This window comes from Salmo salar, chromosome ssa04 (genome assembly GCF_905237065.1).
Source record: "Salmo salar chromosome ssa04, Ssal_v3.1, whole genome shotgun sequence".
Lineage (NCBI taxonomy): Eukaryota > Metazoa > Chordata > Actinopteri > Salmoniformes > Salmonidae > Salmo > Salmo salar.
In genome coordinates, this window is record NC_059445.1 from 8,583,732 (window position 1) to 8,610,017 (window position 26,286).

Here is a 26,286-nt window from a genome sequence, read left to right on the forward strand (position 1 = left end):
GCAGGAAGCTAGTTGACCTGCTAGGACGTTTTCCCTTTATTACTTAACCCTTGGTCTACAATGGTCATGCCCTGCCGAAATCTAATTAACATAATGAAGAAATCCCTGTTTGTTTTAACTAGAGATATGTGTTTATTTGCATGGGCTGCGTCTCAATCGATCTCATCCGCCGATATCACACTTCCACATCTCTGGGGAAACGTGGCCGAGCAAGAGCGGTGTTTTTCAGACCATGAGATGTCCCAAAAATCGGTCTTCTCACAAAAACGCCTATGAACTATTATGACCACTCTATTGAAAGCTGAGACTCTCTAAAGAACACAATGGTTTCCTCCATTATAAACTATTATAACCACTCTATTGAAAGTTGAGACTCTCATGAACAAGATGGTTTCCTCCGTTATAAATTATTATGACCTATGAATCGATATTTGCATCTTTTTCAGAGGTTGTAAAAAAGGAACTTCAAACTTGTTTGTGTGCTCATGCATTCATTCGGGTGTGCCCTCTCAGTACTGTTCTGCATTCTGTTTGTGTCCAACTGCAAATGACACAGTTTTAACAATCCAATCACATTCAATCAGGAAGCTGGTTAAAGAACATTGTTCCTTTATTACTTTACTTTGTTGTTATGATTAAAGCCATTTATGCTAATAATTTAACATGCAAAAAAATAAATCTAGATATAAAATAAATAAAAAACAAGCATAAGCCAATGGCAAATTACATTAAATTTACATTTTTGTCATTTAGCAGAAGCCCTCATCCAGAGCGACTTACATACTAATAAAAAGTATTAATACAATTATTTTACAGATTGCATGTCTACATACTATCCTCTAAATCTAAAACAATTCAATGTTTTTTTCTTATTATTCTCTTAATTTTCTTTTTCCTCCTCTATGTCTCTCTGACACTAAGGCTCTGTCTCAATTAGTCTTTCCTAGATTTCTCTCCTCCTATCTCCTCTCCTCCTTTCAACCTTATTAGAGGAGAAGGTCCAAGGTCACTCCTTTTGGACCATATTATCCAAAGTGTTTTGAGGAGCAGAGGAGGAAGGATGCGAGGAAGAATAAAGGAAGGATTCATTGAGAAGAGCCATTGACAAGTCTATAATAATTTACCTTTATGATGAGTTGATATCTCACTTTAACCACTAGGTGGAATTATCACTTAACCATTCAGCACTGTTTCCAACCATCAACATGATAACTACTAGACACTACCAGTAAACATCGAGAGAGAGAGAGAGAGAGAGAGAGAGAGAGAGAAAGAGAGAGAGAGAAAAGCATCTTAAGCCTATTACGGGGATAACCAATAATTACAGTGTGATTGGTTTCTCACAGACCCAGTGTTGTTCAACACATGGTCCGTCCTTCCAACTCTTCAATGGGTCTGTTGCTGTCTGTGAGATCTCAACACAAGCCACCTTGTCATTCAAGTTATTAGGTTCCCCTTCCATCCAATAGCTATAAACCACAGAGTGAATCAGAGTTGGAAATCGTCTAAAACATCATAGAGAATCAGTCTGTTAACCTCGTCACCAGGCTTAATTGCTACCATTCGAGAGAGAGAGAGAGAGAGAGAGAGAGAGAGAGACAGCTGACTGGGGATGAGATTCCCGGACTGTAAAAATGATCATTACAACAACAGAGAAACAGATAGTAAAATTAATTCAGAACTGTCAATCACTCACGTAGTTGTAAACGGTGTGTTGTCAACCCACTGCCAGATTCCGTCTTTTTTATAAGTACCAATCCATACATTCTTCTTAAATCCATTAACGAATATCTATAAAATCATTTTGGCAGAAAAACAATGGCCATTATTTAATCTCCACGGCAGAGACATACATAATAGTAGTAGTATAATAATAGTAGTAGTAGTATAATGGAGATAGTATAATAGTATTATTATAATAGTCGTAGTATAATAGTACTTTTACTTCACCACATTCCTAAAGATAATTATATAGTTTTTACTACATACATTTTCCCTGACACCCAAAAGTACTTGTTACATTTTGAATGCTTAGCAGGACAAGAAAATTGTCTGATTTACACACTTATCAAGATAACATCCCTGGCCATCCCTACTGCCTTTGATTTGGCAGACTCACTAAACACATGCTTTGTTTGTAAATTATGTCTGAGTGTTGGAACATGCCCATGGCTTTCCGTAAATAAATAAAAAAACAAGAAAATGATGCTGTCTGGTTTGCTTTATATAAGGAATTTGAAATTATTGATACTTTTACTTATGATACTTAAGTATATTTAAAGTCAAATACTTTTAGACTGTTACTGAAGTAGTATTTTACTGGGTGACTTTCACTTTTACTTCAGTCCTTTTCTATTAAGTTATCTTTACTCTGACAATTGGGTACATTTTCCACCACTGCTGGAAAAGTAAGTAGAAAGTAAAAGTACACATACCCCAAAAAACTACTTAAGTAGTACTTTCAAGTATTTTTACTTAAGTACTTTACATCACATTATAATAGTAGTAGTATAATAGTCATAGTATAATAGTAGCAGTATAATAGTAGCAGTATAATAGTAGTGGTATAAAAGTAGTAGTATAATATTAGTAGTATAATAATAGTAGTGTAATAGTAGTAGTATAATAGTAGCAGTATAATGGTAGTGTATATAAAAGTCATAGCATAATATTAGTGGTATAATAGTAGCAGTAGTATAGCAGTAGTAGTATTATATTAGTAGTAGTAAAGTAGTTTTCAAAAAAGTAATATATGTGTGTATATATATATATATACACACACATTTTGAGGGAGACGCTGTATGCTGTAAAATATGACTGCGCAACAGACCGCACATAATTTAACATCCAAATTTTCATCTCTGAAAAATGGCTAACGGTTTTGCTAATGTTGCTAGCTTGGTTACTAAATGTTGATAAAACTGCTTAGTAACCAAAAAATAAATGAATTGTAAGTGTTAGATAACACATATCACAAAAACAGTTGAACATTGTCAAGCTTTACCGTATCAAAATTGGAGTCATCTGACGGGGGCGTTTCTACTTTGAACCATTAACTTCTTGACACCTATCACTGTAGGCTGTGTTTCATCTTACAACAACTACATAGAGGCAGCATTATGTCAAATGTAACAATGTACAGTTGAAGTCGGAAGTTTACATACATACACCTCAGCCAAATACATTTAAACTCAGTTTTTCACAATTCCAGACATTTAATCCTAGCAAAAATTCCCTGCCTTAGGTCAGTTAGGATCTCCACTTTATTTTAAGAATGTGAAATTTCAGAATAATAGTGGAGAGAAGGCTTTTATTTCTTTCATCACATTCCCAGTGGGTCAGACGTTTACATACGCTCAATTAGTATTTGGTAGCATTGCCTCCAAATTGTTTAACTTGGGTCAAACATTTTGTGTAGCCTTCCACAAGCTTCCCACAATAAGTTGGGTGAATTTTGACCCATTCCTCCTGACAGAGCTGGTGTAACGGAGTGAGGTTTGTAGGCCTCCTTGCTCGCACACGCTTTTTCAGTTCTGCCCACAAATGTTCTATAGGATTGAGGTCAGGGCTTTGTGATGGCCACTCCAATACCTTGACTTTGTGGTCCTTAAGCCATTTTGCCACAACTTTGGAAGTATGCTTGGGGTCACTGTCCATTTGGATGTCCCAAACATAACAATGGTCACTATGGCCAAACAGTTCTATTTTTGTTTCATCAGACCAGAAGACATTTCTCCAAGAAGTACAATCTTTGTCCCCATGTGCAGTTGCAAACCGTAGTCTGGCTTTTTTATGGCGGTTTTGGAGCAGTGGCTTCTTCCTTGCTGAGCAGCTTTTCAGGTTATCTCGATATAGGACTCGTTTTACTGTGAATATAGATAGTTTTGTACCTGTTTCCTCCAGCATCTTCACAAGGTCCTTTGCTGTTGTTCTGGGATTGATTTGCACTTTTCGCACCAAAGTACGTTCATCTCTAGGAGACAGAAACCGTCTCCTTTTTGAGCGGTATGACGGCTGCGTTGTCCCATGGTGTTTATACTTGCGTACTATTGTTTGTACAGATGAACCTGGTCCTTTCAGGCATTCGTAAATTGCTCCCAAGGATGAACCAGACTTGTGGAGGTCTACAATTCTTTTCTGAGGTCTTGGCTGATTTCTTTAGATTTTCCCATGATGTCAAGCAAAGAGGCACTGAGTTTCAAGGTAGGCCTTGAAATACATCAACAGGTACACCTCCAGTTGACTCAAATGATGTCAATTAGCCTATCAGAAGCTACTAAAGCCATTACATCATTTTCTGGAATTTTCCAAGCTGTTCAAAGGCACAGTCAACTTAGTGTATGTAAACTTCTGACCCACTGGAATTGTGATACAGTGAATTATAATTGAAATAATCTGTCTGTAAACAATTGCTGAAAAGATTCCTTTTTCATGCACAAGGCAGATGTCCTAACCGACTTGCTGCTCCAGCCATGGGTTCCCCTTCACCAGACAGAGGCTGATTAAAACTGCAGGTATCTGGTGTTCTATGGGTTTATGTTTGTAGAATGCTGGACTGACTGTTCTCAATGTGTGTGATGTAAATATGTATGTGTATTGTGATGCCAAAATAAACATTTACATCCTGGATGGAGAATTGACATTCTATTCTAGGTTTCGGCACCCAGGGAAGACAATCCCACCACTGGGGAAGAGGTGTTGGGAAATGTTCAGGAGGAGGCACAAGAATCTGAGCATGAGGAGGCTGGACACCCTGGACAGGGTAAGAGCTGAGCGTGCCACACATCCGACCATGGATACCTTCTTCACTTCTTATGAGAAGCACTTGGAGGAGAGTGGGTTGAGGGAGAAACCCAGACAAATCTATAAGTGTGATGAGCCTGGATTTCGTAATGGTCAGAGCAGGCACAAAGTGATGGCCCCCTGGGGCGTGAAACACGTGTACCAGCAGGCTCTGGGGACCAAGGAGCACATCGCCGAGCTAGCCTGCTTCAGAGAGAGAGGACGAGACAGAGAGAGATGACGCCCCCCCCGTTTATCCTCTTCCCCAAGTGTTTTCCCAGCAGCCACTACACACTGGGAGGCCACCCCAAGCCTTTTATGGATGGTCAAACAGTGGCTACATTGACGGAGACCTGTTCAGGAAGCACTTCCTTAACTTCTCTAGGGTAGGGGGCAGTATTTTGACGTCCGGATGAAAGGTTTGCCCGTAGTAAACTGCCTGCTACTCAGGCTCAGAAGGTAGGATATGCATATTATTAGAAGATTTGGATAGAAAACACTCTGACGTTTCTAAAACTGTTTGAATGATTTCTGTGAGTATAACAGAACTCATATGGCAGGCAAAAACCTGAGGAAAATCCAACCAGGAAGTGTGAAAATCTGAGGTTTGTAGTTTTTCAAGTGATTGCCTATACAGTATACAGTGACTTAGGGTTCATTTTGCACTTCCTAAGGCTTCCACTAGATGTCAACAGTCTTTAGAACGTTGTTTCATGCTTCTACTGCGAATAGGGAGAGAATAAGAGCTCCTGGAAGTAGATGAGTGAGAAAATGACATGAGCTCAGTGGCGCGCACTCACGTGGAAGTTAGCTGTGTTCCTTTTCATTTTTGAAGACATTGGAATTGTCCGGTTGGAATATTATGGAAGATTTATGATAAAAACATCCTAAAGATTGATTCTATACATCGATTGACATTTTTCTACTAACGTAAATACAACTTTTTTAGACTTTTCGTTGTGACATTTTGCGCGCGCTTCCTGCATTTGGAGTAGTGGACTAAATGCGCAAACAAAAAGGAGGTATTTGGACATAAATGATGGACTTTATTGAACAAAACAAACATTTATTGTGGAACTCGGATTCCTGGGAGTACATTCTGATGAAGATCATGAAAGGTAAGTGAATATTTATAATGTAATTTTTGTCATTTCTATTGACTCCAAAATGGCGGGTATCTGTATGGCTTGTTTTGATATCTGAGCGCTGTACTCAGATTATTGCAAAATTTGCTTTCGCCAAAAAGCTTTTTTGAAATCTGACACAGCGGTTGCCCTAAGGAGAAGTGTATCTATAATTCTTTGAATAACTGTTGAATATTTTATCAACGTTTATGATGAGTATTTCTGTAAATGTATGTGCTCATTCACCTGAAGTTTTGGGAGGCAAAACATTTCTGAACATTACACGTCAATGTAAAATTGTGTTTTTGGATATAAATATGAACTTTATCGAGCAAAACATACATGTATTGTGTAACATGAAGTCCTATGAGTGCCATCTGATGAAGATCATCAAAGGTTAGTGATTCATTTTAGCTGTATTTCTAGTTTTTGTGACGCCTCTCCTTGCTTGGAAAATGGCTGTGTGGTTTTTCTTGTCTCGGCCCTGTCCTAACACAATCTAATGTTATGCTTTCGCCATTAAGCCTTTTTGAAATCGGACAATGTGGTTGGATTAATGAGAAGTGTATCTTTAAAATGGGATATAATAGTTGTAAGTTTGAGAAATTTGAATTATGAGATTTTTGTTGTTTTGAATTTGCCGCCCTGCTATTTCACTGGCTGTTGAATAGTGTGTTGCTAGCGTCCCACATACCCCAGAGAGGTTAAGCATATAGTGAAGGAGCGCCCTCTCCTTCTTCGCTTCGATGGGCACAAGATCCACATGGACCCGGAGGTGATCACGGCAGCACTAAGGGAATACTTATTTGTCTTCCACCACACTGCACTCATGCCCTGTAGCCTCTGGACGTAGCATAGTTTGGCCCTATAAAGGCTGAGTTCTCCAAGGCAGCTGGAGACCTCAGCCATGTTGACCACTCCTACATGGTAAACAAATCAGAATTTGCCAGAGTATTCCGCTACCCGCAAGGACATGCGCTATGTGGTGGAAGGGTTTAAGAAGTGTGGCCTCTTCCTTTTTGACCCTTCAGCCATTGAAAGGTCCCATTTAATGCCGTCTTGGTCTCTACCGTGTCCCACCACCGCCTCTCCGGGTATAGCAGCACTGTGTCATCCACCAGCACCTCCTCCCCAGCGCCCACAGGAGGACCCCCAGCCCCTGCTCCAGTCCCAGCCCTAGAAGAGCACCCCCTAATAGAGGGGCTGATAGAGAAGAACCTGGGGCACATCCTAACTGTCCTGAAGTATCGGCTGTACCGATACAGAAGACTCCCAGTGGTCGGCACATGCCTCAACAGGGGGGATACCTCACCGGGGAGGAATTCTCACCCCTCTCCAGTGACAGGCGAGGGGTGAGAAGGAGAGGGCCAAGGCAGAGGAGAAAGACAATCGGCAGCCCCAAGAACACAGAGGGCACAGGAGATGGCAGCTATGGATGAGACCATTGATGCCATCTCCTGTGTTGGACGCCCCACAGGAATCCCTCCTGGCAGCTGCGTCACCACCGTCAATGCCTCCCAGTGTGCAACACTGTAGGAGCCGCCGGAGCATCCAGCTGCAGAAGTAGGCCAAGTGCCTTCTCTCTCAGTCACACCATTGTCGGCCCCTCAACCCCACCACCACAAACACTAGCCTTTCCAAGCCATTGTCAGTGGTTTCATCCACCACCATGATGCACACCACCCCCCTGTCTGTCACCACCGAAGCGACCTTCTCTGGACCAACTGCCTCCTCCATCTTCCCTAGTTACACCACCATAGCAGCCTCACCTGGTGTCCCGGCCCCCTGCAGTTTGAATACTGCCACCTCTACAGGTAAACGCACGTTAAATTACAAAGAAAATACTGTTTGTTATGTTTTTTATAAAACTTCAATGTTTAAACATTTCTCTCTTTACATATCTACAGTCCATAGCACCAGCCCTCAAGGCATGTCCACCTCCTCCAGAACTTCTGCAGCTTCCTCCAGAGGTATTGATGTAAAAAGTTGAAAATTGTTTTCATGAAACATGCTCTGTCTAACACTACTTTTTCTCTCTGCAGCACAGAAAAGGAAGAGAACAGCTCCAGTAGCCACCTCTGTCACACCACCCATGGCTCCACCCGCAGGTACTTCATCATCTGGTTGTTTTTCTCTCTCAGTTGTGTCAATTACTAGTATTGCTGCAGTACCTCTACATTTGCCAACCATGTTAATCAATTTAATGTTTTAAAAAAAAATAAAACAAGACACCACCTGCAGTGCTCGCTGCAGAGAGCGTTATCTGCCTGCAAGCTCCCGCAGGAGTGTGAGTCCGAGGTGCCATGGGTGTGCTGTGACTTCTGACAGCACTGGTTCCACTGCAGGTTTTATTGTGCTTTCTGTAACACTATAGGGATGCAGGTCAATATTTAATTGTTTGTTTTGTTTGTTTTCATATGCAATTATTTATTAGGAAAAAAATGACGTCTAAATTACGTCTTATATATAATATATTTATTCAGCCCATCTTGTGTATTTCTTCCTTTACTTTCCAAGTGTATCTCTGCAACACAAACTCCAACAGTGTTTTCATTGTGTATGTCAATGCACATTACTGAAATTAAAGTTTTATTTTATGTAAATGATTAATACTCATTTATATTTTAGTAGTAATCTTTTATCTACCTTCTCAAAACAAAAGATGAATCTGTAAAACAAATTATGAGACATTATTTGGTTACAACGCTGAAGATGATGTTGGTGAAGAACCCTTTCGAAGAGTCCACAGGAGGGTGCACTGGGCTATGCAATGAAAAGTCGATGGGTAATTAATTTTCTTTTAAACTTGAAGGCTAGCCAACCAGTCAACTATCTAGTAAACACTTCGGAGACCAAGTTGGTGTCTCTAATCTGAACAAAATGTAATGTATATGTCTTGTAATTGAACAAAATAGTAAGGTGGCCAATAACTGGGGACCGTATGCCGTATTTTTTTGCTAAACCGCTTATCGAAAAGCTGATAGTAGTAGTATTTCCACTGAAATGTCAAACAAGCTAATTGCTAACCTGTTAGCTAACATTTTTACGACACCAATAATCACAAAATATTGATGGCTTGATCACAGGATAACACAATTGAAGGTAAAATATTTCTTAAACAATGTTGAATATGGCGATAATACTGGGTTCCACGCTAGTAGTATAGTAGTAGTAATATGATAGTAGTAGTATAATAGTAGTAGCATACTAGTATTATAGTAGTAGTAGTAGTAGTAGTAGTAGTATTATAGTAATAGTAGTATTATAGTAATAGTAGCACTATAGTAGTAGTTGTAGGAGTAGTAATAATATAGTAGTAGTATAATAGTTGTAGTAGTATAATAGTACTATAATAATACTAGTATAATAGTAGGAGTAGTATAGTAGTGGTAGTAGTAGTAGAAGTAGTAGTAGTAGTATCGTAGTAATAGTAGTATAGCATTAGTAGTATAGTAATAGTAGTAGTAGTATAGTAGTAGTAGTATAACAGTAGTATTATAAGTTATACAGGGTTCCACGCTAGTAGTATAGTAGTAGTAATATGATAATAGTAGTATAATAGTAGTAGCATACTAGTAGTATAGTTGTAGTAGTAGTAGTAGCAGTAGAAGTAGTATTATAGTAATATTAGTATTATAGTAATAGTATAGTAGCACTATAGCAGTAGGAGTAGTAATTATATAGTAGTAGTATAATAGTTGTAGTAGTAGTATAATAGTAGTATAATAATACTAGTATAATAGTAGGAGTAGTATAGCAGTGGTAGTAGTAGTTGAAGTATCGTAGTAATAGTAGTATAGCATTAGTAGTATAGTAGTAGTAGTAGTAGTAGTATAGTAGTAGTAGTAGTATGACAGTAGTATTATAAGTCATAGTAAAATAGTAGTAGTACAATAGTAGTAGTATAATAGTAGTTGAATAATATATTACTTATTTGCTTCAAGAGGGCCACCATTGTTCCTGTTCCCAAGAAAGCTAAGGTTACTGAGCTGAATGACTACCGCCCCGTAGCACTCACTTCCGTCATCATGAACTGCTTTGAGAGACTAGTCAAGGACCATATCACCTCCACCCTACCTGACACGCTAGACCCACTCCAATTTTCTTACCGCCCCAATAGGTCCACAGACGGCGCAATAGCAATCACACTGCACACTGCCCTAACCCATCTGGAGAAGAGGAAAACCTATGTAAGAATGCTGTTCATCGACTACAGCTCAGCATTTAACACCATAGTACCCTCCAAACTCGTCATTAAGCTCGAGACCCTGGGTCTCGACCCTGCCCTGTGCAACTGGGTCCTGGTCTTCCTGACGGGCCGCCCCCAGATGGTGACGGTAGGTTACAACATCTCCACCCCGCTCATCCTCAACACTGGGGCCCCACAAGGGTGCGTTCTCATCCCTCTCCTGTACTCCCTGTTCACCCATGACTGCGTGGCCATGCACGCCTCCAACTCAATCATCAAGTTTGCAGATGACAATACAGTGGTAGATTTGAATACCAACAACGACGAGACGGCCTACAGGGAGGAGGTGAGGGCCCTCGGAGTGTGGTGTCAGGAAAATAACCTAACATTCAATGTCAACAAAACAAAGGAGATGATCGTGGACTTCAGGAAACAGCAGAGGGAGCAGCCCCCTATCCACATAGACGGGACAGTAGTGGAGAGGTTGGAAAGTTTTAAGTTCCTCGGCGTACACATCACGGACAAACTGAAATGGTCCAACCACACAGACAGCGTGGCAAACTACCTGCCCTCCAGGACACCGACACCACTCGATGTCACAGGAAGGCCAAAAAGATCATCAAGGATAACAACCACCCGAGCCACTGCCTGTTCACCCCGCTATCATCCAGAAGGCGAGGTCAGTACAGGTGCATCAAAGCGGGGACCGAGAGACTGAAAAACAGCTTCTATCTCAAGGCCATCAGACTGTTAAACATCCATCACTAACATTGAGTGGCTGCTGCCAACATACTAACTCAACTCTAGCCACTTTAATAATGGAAAAACTGATGTAATAAAAGTATCACTAGCCACTTTAAACAATGCCACTTTATATAATGTTTACATACCCTATATTACTCATCTCATATGTATATACTGTACTCTATACCATCTACTGCATCTTGCCTATGCCGTTCGGCCTTCACTCATTTATACATTTTTATGTACATATTCTTATTCATTCCTTTACACTTGTGTGTATAAGGTAGTTGTTGTGAAATTGTTAGGTTAGATTACTTGTTAGATATTACTGCATGGTCGGAACTAGAAGCACAAGCATTTCGCTACACTCACATTAACATCTGCTAACCATGTGTATGTGACAAATAAAATTTGATTTGATTTTATAGTATAGGTATATAAACTCAGCAAAAAAAGAAACGTCCCTCTTTCAGAACCCTGTCTTTCAAAGATAATTCGTGAAAATCCAAATAACTTCACAGATCCTCATTGTGAGGGGTTTAAACACTGTTTCCCATGCTTGTTTTTATGAACCATAAAAATTTATGAACATGCACCTGTGGAACAGTCGTTAAGACACTAACAGCTTAAAGACGGTAGGCAATTAAGGTCACAGTTATGAAAACTTTGGACACTAAAGAGGCCTTTCTGCTGACTCTGAAAAACACCAAAAGAAAGATGCCCAGGGTCCCTGCTCATCTGTGTGAACATCACCAGCAACAACATAGCCTATCGGCACAAACCCACCGTCACTGGACCACACGAGACTGTCAAAAAGTGCTCTTCAGTGACGAGTCGCAGTTTTGTCTCACCAGGGGTGATGGTCGGATTTGCGCATATCGTCGAAGGAATGAGCATTGCACCGAGGCCTGTACTCTGGTGCGGGATCGATTTGGAGGTGAAGGGTCCGTCATGGTCTGGGGCGGTGTGTCACAGCATCATCGGACTGAGCTTGATGTCATTGCAGGCAATCTCAACGCTGTGCATTACAGGGAAGACATCCTCCTCCCTCATGTGGTACCCTTCCTGTCGGCTCATCCTGACATGACCCTCCAACATGACAGTGCCACCAGCCATACTGCTCATTCTGTGCCTGATTTCCTGCAAGACAGGAATGTCAGTGTTCTGCCATGGCCAGCAAAGAGCCTGGATCTCAATCCCATTGAGCATCTCTGGGACCTGTTGGATTGGAGGGTGAGGGCTAGGGCCATTCCCCCCAGAAATGTCCGGGAACTTGCAGGTGCCTTGGTGGAAGAGTGGGGTAACATCTCACAGCAAGAACGGGCAAATCTGGTGCAGTCCACGAGGAGGAAATGAACTGCAGTACTTAAAACCTCTCTGGAGTATGTGGGACGCTAGCGAGTGAAATGTGGGACGCCAGCCAGCCAGTGGGACGCCAGCCAGTGAAATTACAGGGCGCCAAATTCAAAACAACAAAAATCTCATAATTAAAATTCTTCAAACATACAAGTATTATACACCATTTTAAAGATAAACTTCTTGTTAATCCAGCCATAGTGTCTGATTTCAAAAGGCTTTACGGCGAAAGCATACCATATGATTATGTTAGGTTAGCACCTAGTCACAAAAAAACAGCCATTTTCCAGCCAAAGAGAGGAGTCACAAAAAGCAGAAATAGAGATAAAATTAATCACTAACCTTTGATGATCTTCATCAGATGGCACTCATAGGACTTCATGTTACACAATAAATGTATGTTTTGTTCGATAAAGTTCATATTTATATACAAAATCTCAGTTTACATTGGCGTGTTATGTGTTGCCTCTAAAAAACATCCGGTGATATTGCAGAGAGCCACATCAATTTACAGAAACACTCATCATAAACTTTGATGAAAGATACAAGGGTTATGCATAGGATTATAGATACAATTCTCCTTAATGCAACTGCTGTGTCAGATTTCAAAAAAGATTTACGTTGAAAGCACACCATGCAATAATCTGAGTACAGCGCTCAGCCACCAAAACAAGCCATACAGATACCTGCCATGTTGTGGAGTCAACAAAAGTCAGAAATAGCATTATAAATATTCACTTACCTTTGATGATCTTCATCAGAATGCACTCCCAGGAATCCCAGTTCCACAATAAATGTTTGTTTTGTTTCGATAAAGTCCATATTTATGTCCAAATACTTCCTTTTTGTTCGCACGTCCAATTCACTATTCTAAATGCAAAAGGCGCATGAACTAAGTCCAGACGAAAAGTCAAAAAAGTTGCATTTCAGTTTGTAGAAACATCTCAAACGATGTATAGAATCAATCTTTAGGATGTTTTTATCATAAATCTTCAATAATATTCCAACCGGACAATTCCTTTGTCTTTAGAAATGAAAAGGAACTCAGCTCTCTCTCACGGCTGTGCGCGTGACTGAGCTCATGGCATTTTGCCAGCCACCTGGTTCAAACAGCTCTTATTCTCTCCTCATTTACAGTAGAAGCATGAAACAACGTTCTAAAGACTGTTGACATCTAGTGGAAGCCGTAGGAAGTGCAATATGACCACACAGACACTGTATATTGGATAGGCAATCACTTGAAAAACTACAACCTCAGATTTCCCACTTCCTGGTTGAATTTGTCTCAGGTTTTTGCCTCTATATGAGTTCTGTTATACTCACAGACATCATTCAAACAGTTTTAGAAACTTCTGAGTGTTTTCTATCCAAATCTACTAATAATATGCATATCCTAGCTTCTGTGCCTGAGTAGCAGGCAGTTTACTCTGGACACGCTTTTCATCCGGACGTGAAAATACTGCCCCCTACCCCAAAGAAGTTAATGCAGCTGGTGGCCACACCAGATACTGACTGTTACTTTTGATTTTGACCCCCCCCCTTTGTTCAGTGACACATTATTCCATTTCTGTTTGTCACATGTCTGTGGAACTTGTTGAGTTTATGTCTCAGTTGTTGAATCTTGTTATGTTCATACAAATATTTACACATCTTACATTTGCTGAAAATAAATGCAGTTGACTGTGAGAGGACGTTTCTTTTCTTGCTAAGTTTATATAATCTCATGCAAACTTTTGTTTCTGACAGGAAATGTATTTTATAAATTGACGGTGACATGAACATTGGCGATGCAGTTGGTTATACATGTTGAATACTAATCAGAGAAGTAGATGATAATAAAGAAACAGTAGTATTGTAGTATTAATAATGTATTATCTATTACCTGTTCTTCTCTGCTGTTTAAAACAACCAACTCTCCTCCCATTGTTCTGCACTCCTTCTGACCGGCCCCAGCTGTGTTCACCGTGGAAGATAGATAATAGCAGCTGGTGCCAAACTTCCACCATCCAGATAGACATGGTTTCTCTCAGATAAACACAACAGAACAGCAGGCTTTCAAAAGTCTACAAAGATACTACATATCTTCTATGTACTAAATTAAATAAATGAACTCCACTCACCATGGAACCAAACCCTGGTCTGTAGCTGGTCTCTTTCTTCAGTCAGGTTGTTGTAACTGGCCTGTAGCTGGTCTCTTTCTTCAGTCATGTTGTTGTAACTGGCCTGTAGCTGGTCTCTTTCTTCAGTCATGTTGTTGTAACTGGTCTGTAGCTGGTCTCTCTCTGTTGTGTCGTGATGACAAATGACTCCATCTGTAAAAAGGAAGAGTTAATCAACAATGTAATTACTACACCATTGATGATTAAGGATGATTAAGTAGGCTACTTCAGTCTCAGTGACAACATACTAAACTTACAGTAGATAGCCAGGCCTATGATCCCAGCCAATAGGAGAACACACAGCAGCCCCAGACACACTGCAGCAACTCCAGAGGGTCTCTTCCACCACTGAAAATGCACTAAATCACAAATTATTAAAATAAGTAAAGTCATCTTTGATAATGTGTTTTGCTATTTCATCCAGGATTGGGACAATTAAATCTATAGTTATACAGGGTAATCTCACCTGCTGTGTGTGTGTGTGTGTGTGTGTGTGTGTGTGTGTGTGTGTGTGTGTGTGTGTGTGTGTGTGTGTGTGTGTGTGTGTGTGTGTGTGTGTGTGTGTGTGTGTGTGTGTGTGTGTGTGTGTGTGTGTGTGTGTGTGTGTGTGTGTGTAGATCTTACCTGAAGCAACAACTCCATCTCTTGGACTGGGCTTGAAGGCTCTTACGTTGGCATATAATTGGTCATCAATGTCTGTGTTCTTCATTGCATCAGGCTCATCGTCTTGAAATTCATTTGGGATTTCATGGACTCCCTCTGACATCTTAACACACTTGTGCTCAAATACAGTAACTTCAAATTCTAACCACAGCTCTAAATTATGTCTGTAGCTGCACTGTCCTGCGTCTGTGTTATTTACTGTAGTGACACTTTTTTTTAAACTTTCAACCACAGTGAAGGGGAAACTGGTCACCACGTGACTTGCACCAGCCTTAGTTTCTAATCTGAATATGTTTGTTTCCCACAGTGTTCATCAGTTTTCAACATATGATTCAACTGAAGTGATAATATACTACATGATATGACTCAATATCGTGCTATATGATGTATGTGTGAATTCACAGGGTCCCAATTTTGGATAAATTCACATATACCCTACATTTATCCTGACTAAGTTTACAGCACCCCCAGCCTTCAAATGGAGAGACAATTATGTCTTGCACTCTTTGACCGGCAGTGCAGGGGGAAGTTGCCACAAGACACTGATCTTAGGTCTGTTTTGAATTTCCACCACGAATGCCTAAAGTTAGGCTTTGGGGAGGGAAACCTGATTATAGATCTGTACCATATAGGGTTCTATCTATGCTGACTGTGAAGAGATACTCAGAATGAAAAGCAGAAGTTCTGATAATATCTCCATAGTTTCAATTTGACAGATTTAAGAATAAAAACTCTTCACATGTATTATGATAAAAAGTTCATATTTCCACCCGGTCTTTCAGTACAAACATAACATATACATACCGTTTACGTCTAATGACAAAACTCATTGCACTGATTCCACTGTTCCACATGACAGCTACCTACATTAACTATTATACAACTCTAAAGCTCTACTCTGTTCCACAATCAGGAGAGAAAGCATCCAATTTGTAAGTCGCTCTGGATAAGAGCGTCTGCTAAATGACGTAAATGTAAATCACACAGATCCTTAGATACAGGGACAGAGTCAAAGGTGGCCCTCTAGTGGACATAGTGCTAACTACAGGTACAGCTGTAGTGTTGGTGACAGAGACCTGGGTGGATGTAGTACTAACTACAGGTAAAGCTGTAGTGTTGGTGACAGAGACCTGGGTGGATGTAGTACTAACTACAGGTACAGCTGTAGTGTTCATGACAGAGATCTGGGTGGATGTAGTACTAACTACAGGTACAGCTGTAGTGTTCATGACAGAGATCTGGGTGGATGTAGTACTAACTACAGGTACAGCTGTAGTGTTGGTGACAGAGACCTGGGTGTATGTAGTACTAACTAAAGGTACAACTGTTGTGTTGGTGACAGAGACCTGGGTGGATGTAGTACTAACTACAGGTACAGCTGTAGTGTTGGTGAAAGAGACCTGGGTGGATATAGTACTAACTATAGGTACAGCTGTAGTGTTGGTGACAGAGACCTGGGTGGATGTAGTGCTAACTACAGGTACAGCTGTAGTGTTGGTGACAGAGACCTGGGTGGATGTAGTACTAACTACAGGTACAGCTGTAGTGTTGGTGACAGAGACCTGGGTGGATGTAGTACTAACTACAGGTACAGCTGTAGTGTTGGTGACAGAGACCTGGGTGTATGTAGTACTAACTATAGGTACAGCTGTAGTGTTGGTGACAGAGACCTGGGTGGATGTAGTACTAACTACAGGTACAGCTGTAGTGTTGGTGACAGAGACCTGGGTGGATGTAGTACTAACTACAGGTACAGCTGTAGTGTTGGTGACAGAGACCTGGGTGGATGTAGTACTAACTACAGGTAGAGGAAGGAGAGGTAGAGAGAGGAGGGGTAGAGAGAAGAGAGGTAGAGAGAGGTTGATGACAGAATAAAGGATGTAAGTAAAGCAAAGTAAAAGTAATAAAAGGATGGGAGTAAGAGTAAGGAAAGGACAGTTGAAGTCGTAAGTTTACATACACCTTAAAACAATACATTTAATCTCAGTTTTTCCCAATTCCTGACATTTAATACTAGTAAAAATTCCCTGTCTTAGGTCAGTTAGGATCAGCACTTTATTTTAAGAATGTGAAATGTCAGAATAATAGTAGAGAGAATAATTTATGTCAGCTTTAATTTCTTCCATCACATTCCCAGTGGGTCAGAAGTTTACACACACTCAATTCGTGTTTGGTAGCATTGCCTTCAAATTGTTTAACTTTGGTCAAATGTTTTGGGTAGCCTTCCACAAGCTTCCCACAATAAGTTGGGTGAATTTTGGCCCATTCCTCCTGACAGAGCTGGTGTAACTGAGTGAGGTTTGTAGGCCTCCTTGCTCGCACACGCTTTTTCAGTTCTGCCCACAAATGTTCTATAGGATTGAGGTCAGGGCTTTGTGATGGCCACTCCAATACCTTGACTTTGTTGTCCTTAAGCCATTTGCCACAACTTTGAAAGTATGCTTGGGGTTATTGTCCATTTGGAAGACCCATTTGCGACCAAGCTTTAACTTCCTGACTGTCTTGAGATGTTGCTTCAATATATCCACTTAATTTTCCTTCCTCATGAAGCCATCTATTTTATGAAGTGCACCAGACCCTCCTGCAGCAAAGCCCCCCCACAACATGATGCTGCCACCCACGTTCTTCACGGTTGCGATGGTGTTCTTCAGCTTGCAAGCCTCCCCCTTTTCCCCCCAAATATAACGATGGTCATTATGGCCAAACATTTACATTTTTGTTTCATCAGACCAGAGGACATTTCTCCAAAAAGTATGATCTTTGTCCCAATGTGCAGTTGCAAACCGTAGTCTGGCTTTTTTATTGCAGTTTTGGAGCAGTGGCTTCTTCCTTGCTGAGCGGCCTTTCAGGTTATGTCAGTATAGGACTCGTTTTACTGTGGATATAGATACTTTTGTACCCGTTTCCTCCAGCATCTTCACAAGGTCCTTTGCTGTTGTTCTGGGATTGATTTGCACTTTTCACACCAAAGTACATTCATCTCTAGGAGACAGAAACCATCTCCTTCCTGAGCAGTATGACGGCTGCGTGATCCCATGGTGTTTATACTTGTGTACTATTGTTTGTGTGTTTGTGTGCTCTACAGTGCAGTGTCTTTAGCAGGAGCATCAGTGAACACAAAGATCTCAGAGGAGGGTGGCGCCGCCATGAGGCCAGCTGGGAATTACAACACGTACACACCAGTCAGACCACACATTAGGATCAATACTGGAACTCTATGGGAAATAAAGTTTTCAGTCCACTGGCTAACTAACCAGATCTGGCAGAGTTACCAAAACAGGCAACCACATTTCAAATGCGGCCATTCAAATACAACCTTCATATTGGCACTGTGAAAGTAACTTTTGCTCATGACGTTGAGACACACACACACACCTGTAGTCCTGACAGGCACAGTTCTGGTTCATCTCCTCTTCCTGATGATGTCAGGGCGTTGATGCTCTATTTGACAATGTCTGTCGTTAGTTGTGATGATCCAAAGCCCACACACAGTCTTGCGCAGTTAACTTTGTGGGGACATACAATTCAGTCCCATTCAAAATCCTATTTTCTTTAACCCCTAACCCTAAAACTAAATCCTAACCCTAAAACTAACACTAGCTCCTAACCCTAAGTCTTACCCTAACGCGAATTAACCCTAAACCCCTTAGAAATAGCATTTTACATTGTGGGGACCAACAAAATGTCCCCAGTTGGTCAAAAAAAGTCTATACTCTGTTCTTGTGGGGACAGAACATCTATGTCCACACACACATGCACACACACACACCTCAAATGACTAATTGTGTAAGATTTGATCAGAAGGGAAAATGTATTGTTATTCTACACAAGTATAAGGAGAAGAACTTTGGGTTAACTTTTTAAGGTATAGGGGGCAGTATTTTCGATTTCGGATGAAAAGCGTGCCCAGAGTAAACTGCCTAATACTCGGGCCCAGAGTAAAATATTTGCATATTATTAGTAGACTTGGATAGAAAACACTCTGAAGTTTCCAAAACTGTTTGAATGATGTCTGTGAGTATAACAAAACTCATATGGAAGGCAAAAACCTAAGAAAAATCCAACCAGGAAGTGGGAAATCTGATGCTTGTAGTCTTTTCAAGTCATTGCCTGTCTAACACACAGTGACTTAGGGTTCATTTTACACTTCCTAAGGCTTCCACTAGATGTCAACAGTCTTTAGAACCTTGTTTCAGGCTTTTGCAGTGAACATAGAGCGAACAAGAAGGCCGGGAAGTTGGTGACTCAGAAAATGACATGAGTTCATTGGCGCGCATTCACGTGATGAGGTAGCTGTGTTCCATAATGTTTTTCAAGACATTGGAATCGTCCGGTTGGAATATTATTGAAGTTCTATGTTAAAAAGGCCCTAAAGATTGATGCTATACAATGTTTGACATGTTTCTACGAACGTAAATATAACTTGTTTTTACTTTTCATAGTGAAATTTTCATCGCGCTTCCTACATTTGGAGTAGCTTACTGAACGCCCAAACAACGAGGTATTTGGACATCAATTATGGACTTTATCGAACAAAACAACATTTATTGTGGACCTGGGATTCCTGGAAGGGACTTCTGGTGAAGATCATCAAAGGTAAGTGAATATTTATAATGCTATTTATGATTTTAGATGACTCCAAAATGGCGGGTATCTGTATTGCCTGATGTATTTTTCTGAGCCCCGTACTCAGATTATTGCAGTGTGCTTTCCCCATGAAGCTTTTTTGAAATCTCTGCTAGCCCTTTCAGTGAATTGGCTAGCAGAGACGTGAACAACCACCCCACCCTCTTCTGTTAGGAGGGGAGGGGGAAGGGGGCAGTAAATACCACACAGACTCCTCTCTCCCTGACCATGCAGCATAGAGAGAGAGTTTCACAGTAAGGGATTCTCCCACCCAATTCTACTACATCCCAGAATTTGAGAATTGAACAATATTCCTATTTTGGAGAATGTGTAAATGGTCACAGGGAAACCAGCTACGACACGATCCGTTTCGTTTCATGTTTGTGACCTCATGAAAGACAATACAGCCACATTACCCTAACTCTGTTTATACAGGTGTCGAAGTTATGAGGTTTGCATCTAATAATTTTATAAAATGAATGAGTAAAGATGAAACTATTTGAGAAATGATGAAATGTGATGTTAACTTTTGAAATTAGAAAATCGCCTTCCCTGTAAAGTTTAACTAAGACAGTAGCCACACCCAAGTGAATAGGCATCGATTGGAAATTATGAACCAACCCCTTTTCTACGTTTCTATAAAAGCCCTGTGACCCAAAGTCACGTCAGTTCTGAATACCGTGAGGATTTGTACTCACGTTTAAAAGGGCTAATTCTAATGTCAACCATACAGGACAGGAAACGTGGGAGCTTTCTCTATACATGAAATGAAGTGAGTCCTAGATGACAGCCTTGAAAATAAGGGAGAGCCGCACACTCTGGGAGCTCAGATGCAAAAATGTAATATCCAACAAATCGTTCACAAACATTGGCACGTTCTAAAATACGATGATAATCTCGGTAATGTGTTTTCGGACCTTCCCTTGGTCGTATTCTCGCGGGGCAGAAATCACAGAGACCAATTGGTACACTCTGATTTACCACCCCAAGATATTCCTGAACAACGTCTCTTTGCACCCCTACTGGATGGAAATTACAAGTGTAATGGCTGTGCTCAAAGCAATGGCACTTATAAATGCAGATCCTTCAAACACCCACAAACAGGGAAATCGATCCCAATCAAAGGTGTTATTACGGGCTCCACTAAGGCAGTTATTTATCTCATAACTTGTCCTTGTGGTAAAAATTATGTGGGTAAAACAAAGCGTGAATTAAAAGTACGTATCTCAGAGCATCGCAGCACCATTAGGTGCAAAAACTTGACTTAACCAGTTGCGGCCCACTTTTTGGAAGCAAACCACTTGATTTCGTCTCTGCGTTATATTGGCATCGAACATGTCACCCTCCCTAGGAAAGGGGGTGACCTTGATAATTTATTGTTAAAACGAGAGGCTGCCTGGATCTTTAATTTAAAGACCCTTGCTCCCTTTGGTCTCAACATAGACTTTGATCTTAAGCCATTCTTGTGATTATTGTGACTTTGCCATTGTAATTGTTTGTAAGCTTGTGTAGTCTAAAATTAATCTATGATCATATTTTATCCATTTGTTTTTTGTATGCTGTTCTTTGTATGCCATTCTTTATATTTGGAATTAACCAATGATATTAGGCAACACTTGGCCATGATTACAGACACTTATGTGTCTTTTGACACTATATAAACCATCTCGCACCATAAGTCATCTCGCAGTGTTTGTGATCATACCCTGATGAAGACAGTTTGGCTGTCGAAACGTTGGATATTACATTTTTGCATCTGAGCTCCTCTCCCTTATTTTCAAGTTTTCTACTCTGCTAGCCAGCACCTCGCCTTAATAGTTGTGTGTTTCTTTTTCTTCTAGATGACAGCCTAACAGACTGCAGCTGGAAAGGTAGCAAATCTAGTACGAGAACACTGACCAACGTGAACGAATCTCCAGAGTGAGATGAACCTCTCAGACCACGTGAACTTCACACGACGACCCGGAAGATTCCACAAGTGACAGGGTGACATCGACTGGGCAAACCAGAGCCTCACATCACCAACTTCACGTAAACACTGCTTTTTCGAATGAGCAATAGTTAGTGGCATATGTACTTATGTGAGAATAGCTTCCCAGGTCTGATAAAGACCAATGTTCCTTAATCTTCCTTCCAAAACCCCCTTCTCTTCTCTCTGAATTTACTGTGTTATAACCAAACTGTTTTGTCTTGTTTAGTCCACTAGGGACGGTATTTTACTGTATAATGTTATGTATTGTATATTGTGTAATTGTTTAATTAGTTAGTAAATAAATAATTGAGCCAATTGGTGTATGGATGATTCATAGTAGAGGCTGGGTTCGTGCAGATAACCAACAATCTACAACGTTCAGATGAGACTGACAAAGGTAATAAGAATAATTAATGACTGATTCATTGCTATTGATATAAAATATCTCAGATCTTTAAGAGTGGATTCAGGAGATAGCCACTCTATATAAACAAATTCTTACGTGTTGCCACGACTTCCTAGTAAATTTAATTTACGTAATTAGTTTAATCAGGTAATGATAATTACAGAGAAATGATTTGATAAAATAGCAGGTCTCCACATTTAATGAGAAGCCAGAGATACTGGCTCTTTCCTCGGTGAGTCACCAGCGGACAGTTTCTCCACCTTGTTTTAGCTTTTTTTTTTTACATTGTCTTCTTTTTTATTACCTTGTCGGGTTTTGTTTTGTTTTTTTTGTCCGAAAAACTTAACGTCAATCCATGGAGGCAGAAATTACATTTTCGAAGATTAATTCAATAAGACAAAAGCTGTGAAAGGAGAGTTGAAAATGAAACGAAAGCATGGCCAGAAAAGTAATGTTTGTAAAATATTTGGTGAAGTGGTGAAAGAGTATGATAGCAGTGTTATGGTATGTTATATTATATGTGATGATTGTGAGGTGCTACATAAATTTGACAGTCACAAGATGGGACTTCAAATAGGCCTATGGCACATCAAGGGGAACTGTAGCCTACTGTTTAGATGGGTTAAATAGAAACTGAAATCTGGACACTGACTGTAGGTCTATAACCCCTCATATAGCCTTAATATCAACTCCTGCAGAATGAAACACTTATTGCAGTAAAATGATACACCAAATGTAGGCAAAGCTTGGACTTGGGAACAGGAGTGGAGAAATATGATTTATTTATTTCTGCATTTTGACAGAATGCAATGCTCAGTTCGATACTATCTGTAGAGGTGCTGTCGTCATCGTAAAAGCAACATAAAAGCTGATCGTATTTTAACCACATAAGATATGCATCAAAGCCGAACTGAAATCTCATCAGAAACACCTTGGGTCGTTTTCACAGCTTTATTTTTCCTTACAACAGGTCAAACTGATTTAATTTGGAAATTTTGCACAGAAAAAGTTTGAATTTTTTGTTGCGTTATTGTATTTTCTCCACTGTCCCTAAACGTATTTGCTCTGTGAAAGATGACAGAGAAAATGCTAGTTGACATCGGTGAGGTTCATTGTATTGATCTATTACATTATTCTGTTGAGCAAGGGTTTATTTATTCTTCTAGGGCAACATATACATGTAAATACAAAAGAGATGCTACATGTATCTAATTATTGACAAGTTGTCTAACAAATAGATGACCAAAATGTTGGAAATTATTAGCAGAAACATATCTAAATCAAGTGAAACAAAATCATGCACCCTGTGTCAAATAAATACTGAGCGTGGGGGTCAGATTTTCACATACAGTCAGGCGGTTGCGGATGGGTTATTAGTAATTGCGGGCGGGTGTGGGTGAATAAACAGATGACCACTAGGGTGCTTATGTAGTATATCTGAATGTGTCAGCGTGTGCTTGTGTAAGAAATGGAATTCGCCCTTGCTCTCTTTCTAAATTATGCAATTTTTTCAAACTTTCACAAAAGGTCAAGTCTACAGAATGTTGTGCACACGCTATACCACGTGGAGACAGTTTGAATACAGAGCATTCCATTGCTATCTATTTGTATATGAAAAACAAACCCAGACCAAATTCCAAATCAATCTACGTGGAATTTAACAAAGCAGTTCAAGATTCTGCATATATGACAAAGTCATTCAAGTACCATGCATTGCATTTCTACCTGACTGATGCCATTCAGATTCTTAGAGAAAGACAAGAGACATGTAAGGTAAACCTTTCACAGAACCAACAAGAAGTTTAATCTGAGTGTTCTCAACTACGAGATCTGTTTCGGCACCTTCGCCACAAGCTCTTTAAGATCCGACTTAACCTCTCTAGGGGGTGTGGGACGCTACCGTCCCACCTGGCCAACATCCAGTGAAATTGTAGAGCGCCAAATTCAAAAACAGAAATACTCATTATAAAAATTCATAAAACATACAAGTGTTATACATCGGTTTAAAGATGAACTTCTTGTTAATCCAACCACGGTGTCAGATTTCAAAAAGACTTTACAGCAAAAGCAAACCATGCGATTATCTGAGAACAGCGCCCAGCAGACAAATCATTACAAACAGTAACCAGCCAAGTAGAGGAGTAACAAAAAAAAATAGCGATAAAATTAATCACTTACCTTTGATGATCTTCATATGGTTACACTCACAAGACTCCCAGTTACCGAATAAATGTTAGTTTTGTTCAATAAAGTCCCTCTTTATATTCAAAAACCTCCGTTTTTTTTTTTTGTTGGTGCGTTTTGTTCAGTAATCCATTGGAACAAAGTGCGGTCACAACAGACAGACGAAAAATCCAAAAAGTACCATAAAAGTTCGTAGAAACATGTCAAACAATGTTTATAATCAATCCTCAGGTTGTTTTTGTCATAAATAATAGATCATATTTCAACCGGACAATAGCGTCGTCAATAGAAAAGGAAAAACAAGAAAGGCTCCCGGTCATGCGCAGGACTCATGTCTGGAAATTTCCACTGTCCTCTCATTGAAAGTGGTGTTTCTCCCTCATTTTTCAGAGTAAAAGTCTGGAACAATGCCTAAAGACTGGCCACATGTAGTGGAAGCCATAGGAATCGTGAACTGGGTCATAAGTCTTTGAATGGTGGATAGGCTTTCAATGGAAAAACAACCTTTAAAATAATAGCACTTCCTGGATGGATTTTCCTCAGGTTTTTGCCTGCCATATCAGTTCTGTTATACTCAGACATTATTTTAACAGTTTCGGAAACTTAAGAGTTTTCTATCCAAATCTACCAATTATATGCATATCCTAGCTTCTGGGCCTGAGTAGCAGGCAGTTTACTTTGGGCACGCTTTTCATCCAAAATTCCAAATGCTGCCCTCTACCCTAGTTAAGTTAACCAACTTTGGGAATGTGTCTTGCTTTGAGATCCACACTTGCTTTGGCGCTGAGCTAACTTCTTATTCAGCCTTTCCTGAAGAGAGAGAAGCTTTAAAAATTTTGAAGTCACCAACATCCAGACAAAGTCACCAGTCAATAACCTGTTGTGTGAAGTCGTCTACACACTAAAGAGCAAGGGAGTAGACAGTGATCTGAATTGCAAATTGATTTTGAGTGGAGGAGAATCAAACGTCAGAGCATCAGATACAGGCTATATAATACTCTATATTATGTTGAAACTACTGTATATTTCTGATCATTACCAACGTACGATGAGAAGTAGCCTGATCTGACACAGCTGCCCCTGTTACAATGATACTTGTACGAACTCAAACCCAGTCACAGAGAAACACAGCAAGCAGAGGTAAGGGTAAATCCAGATCTTTACTTAAAATCCAGGCAGAAACAAGGCAACAGCACCAGAGTGCACGAAACAAAACATAAGACCTCAGCAATGCAGCAGGCCAACTGAGGAACCAAAATAGCCAGGCAACCAGGTGAACAGAAAAGGTAATTAAACACAGGTGAAACTAATGAGAACAATCAGGGTAACCTGGGAACTAGAAAACAAGGCAAGGGTGCCCTCCAGTGACAACCCAAGGAAACACTCAAAATAACTCAGGAACTGTGACAGCCCCAGCTTTACAGTGTAAAGATCCTGGCTGTGTTCCAGGTCAGCTACATTGCAGACACATGTTTAATCTCATGCCTGGATTGGCCTTTAACATATCAAATAGCCACATCATTTAGCAATCTGATGCCCACTACGCTGTCGATGACGTGGCAAAACAATCATTTCTTTGATAAAATGCAACGTCTGTGTAATGATCATCGTAGAGAGGGGACCAAAATGCAGCGTGGCACGTGTTCATGATAATTTTTTTAAACAAACAAACACTTAAAACAAAAATAACAAAGGGAAAACAAAAGCGCACAGTTCTGTCAGGTGCAAAAACACAAAACAACTACCCACAAACACAGGTGGGAAAAGGCTGCCTAAGTATGATTCCTAATCAGAGACAACGATAGACAGCTGCCTCTGATTAGGAACCATACTCGGCCCAAAACAAAGAAATACAAAACATAGAATGCCCACCCGACACCCTGACCTAAAAAAATAGAGAAATAAACCGTCTCTCTCAGGTCAGGGCGTGACAGTACCCCCCCAAAGGTGCGGACTCCCGGCCGCAAGCCTGAAACTATAGGGGAGGGTCCGGGTGGGCATCTATTCTTGGCGGCGGCTCTGGTTCGGGGCGTAGCTCCCACTCCGCCCGCTGATCCCCACGCTTCTGTGTCGCCGGAGGA

General features: G+C 40.4%; 1 protein-coding gene across 1 annotated transcript; it reads right to left on the reverse strand.

Moving 5' to 3' along the window:
* Positions 1 to 614: 614 nt before the first annotated feature.
* LOC123742409 (CD209 antigen-like protein C) lies at positions 615 to 15,202 on the reverse strand. Its single transcript, XM_045716407.1, has 6 exons — positions 14,979 to 15,202; positions 14,612 to 14,713; positions 14,316 to 14,507; positions 14,078 to 14,220; positions 1,697 to 1,791; positions 615 to 1,469 (listed from the first exon to the last, which is right to left on the reverse strand). Exons 1-6 carry the CDS (start codon positions 15,118 to 15,120, stop codon positions 1,322 to 1,324), a joined length of 822 nt encoding a protein of 273 aa, XP_045572363.1. The 5' UTR covers positions 15,121 to 15,202; the 3' UTR covers positions 615 to 1,321.
* Positions 15,203 to 26,286: the final 11,084 nt, after the last annotated feature.

Excerpts from the sequence above, each read along its gene's own strand:
- LOC123742409 (XM_045716407.1), bottom strand. The coding sequence starts at position 15,120 with ATGTCAGAGGGAGTCCATGAAATCCCAAATGAATTTCAAGACGATGAG. Across the intron at positions 14,221-14,315 it reads GACCAGGGTTTGGTTCCATG|AGAAACCATGTCTATCTGGA; the intron begins GTGAGTGGAGTT and ends TGTTTATCTGAG. Across the intron at positions 1,792-14,077 it reads TAAACAGCAGAGAAGAACAG|ATATTCGTTAATGGATTTAA; the intron begins GTAATAGATAAT and ends ATGATTTTATAG.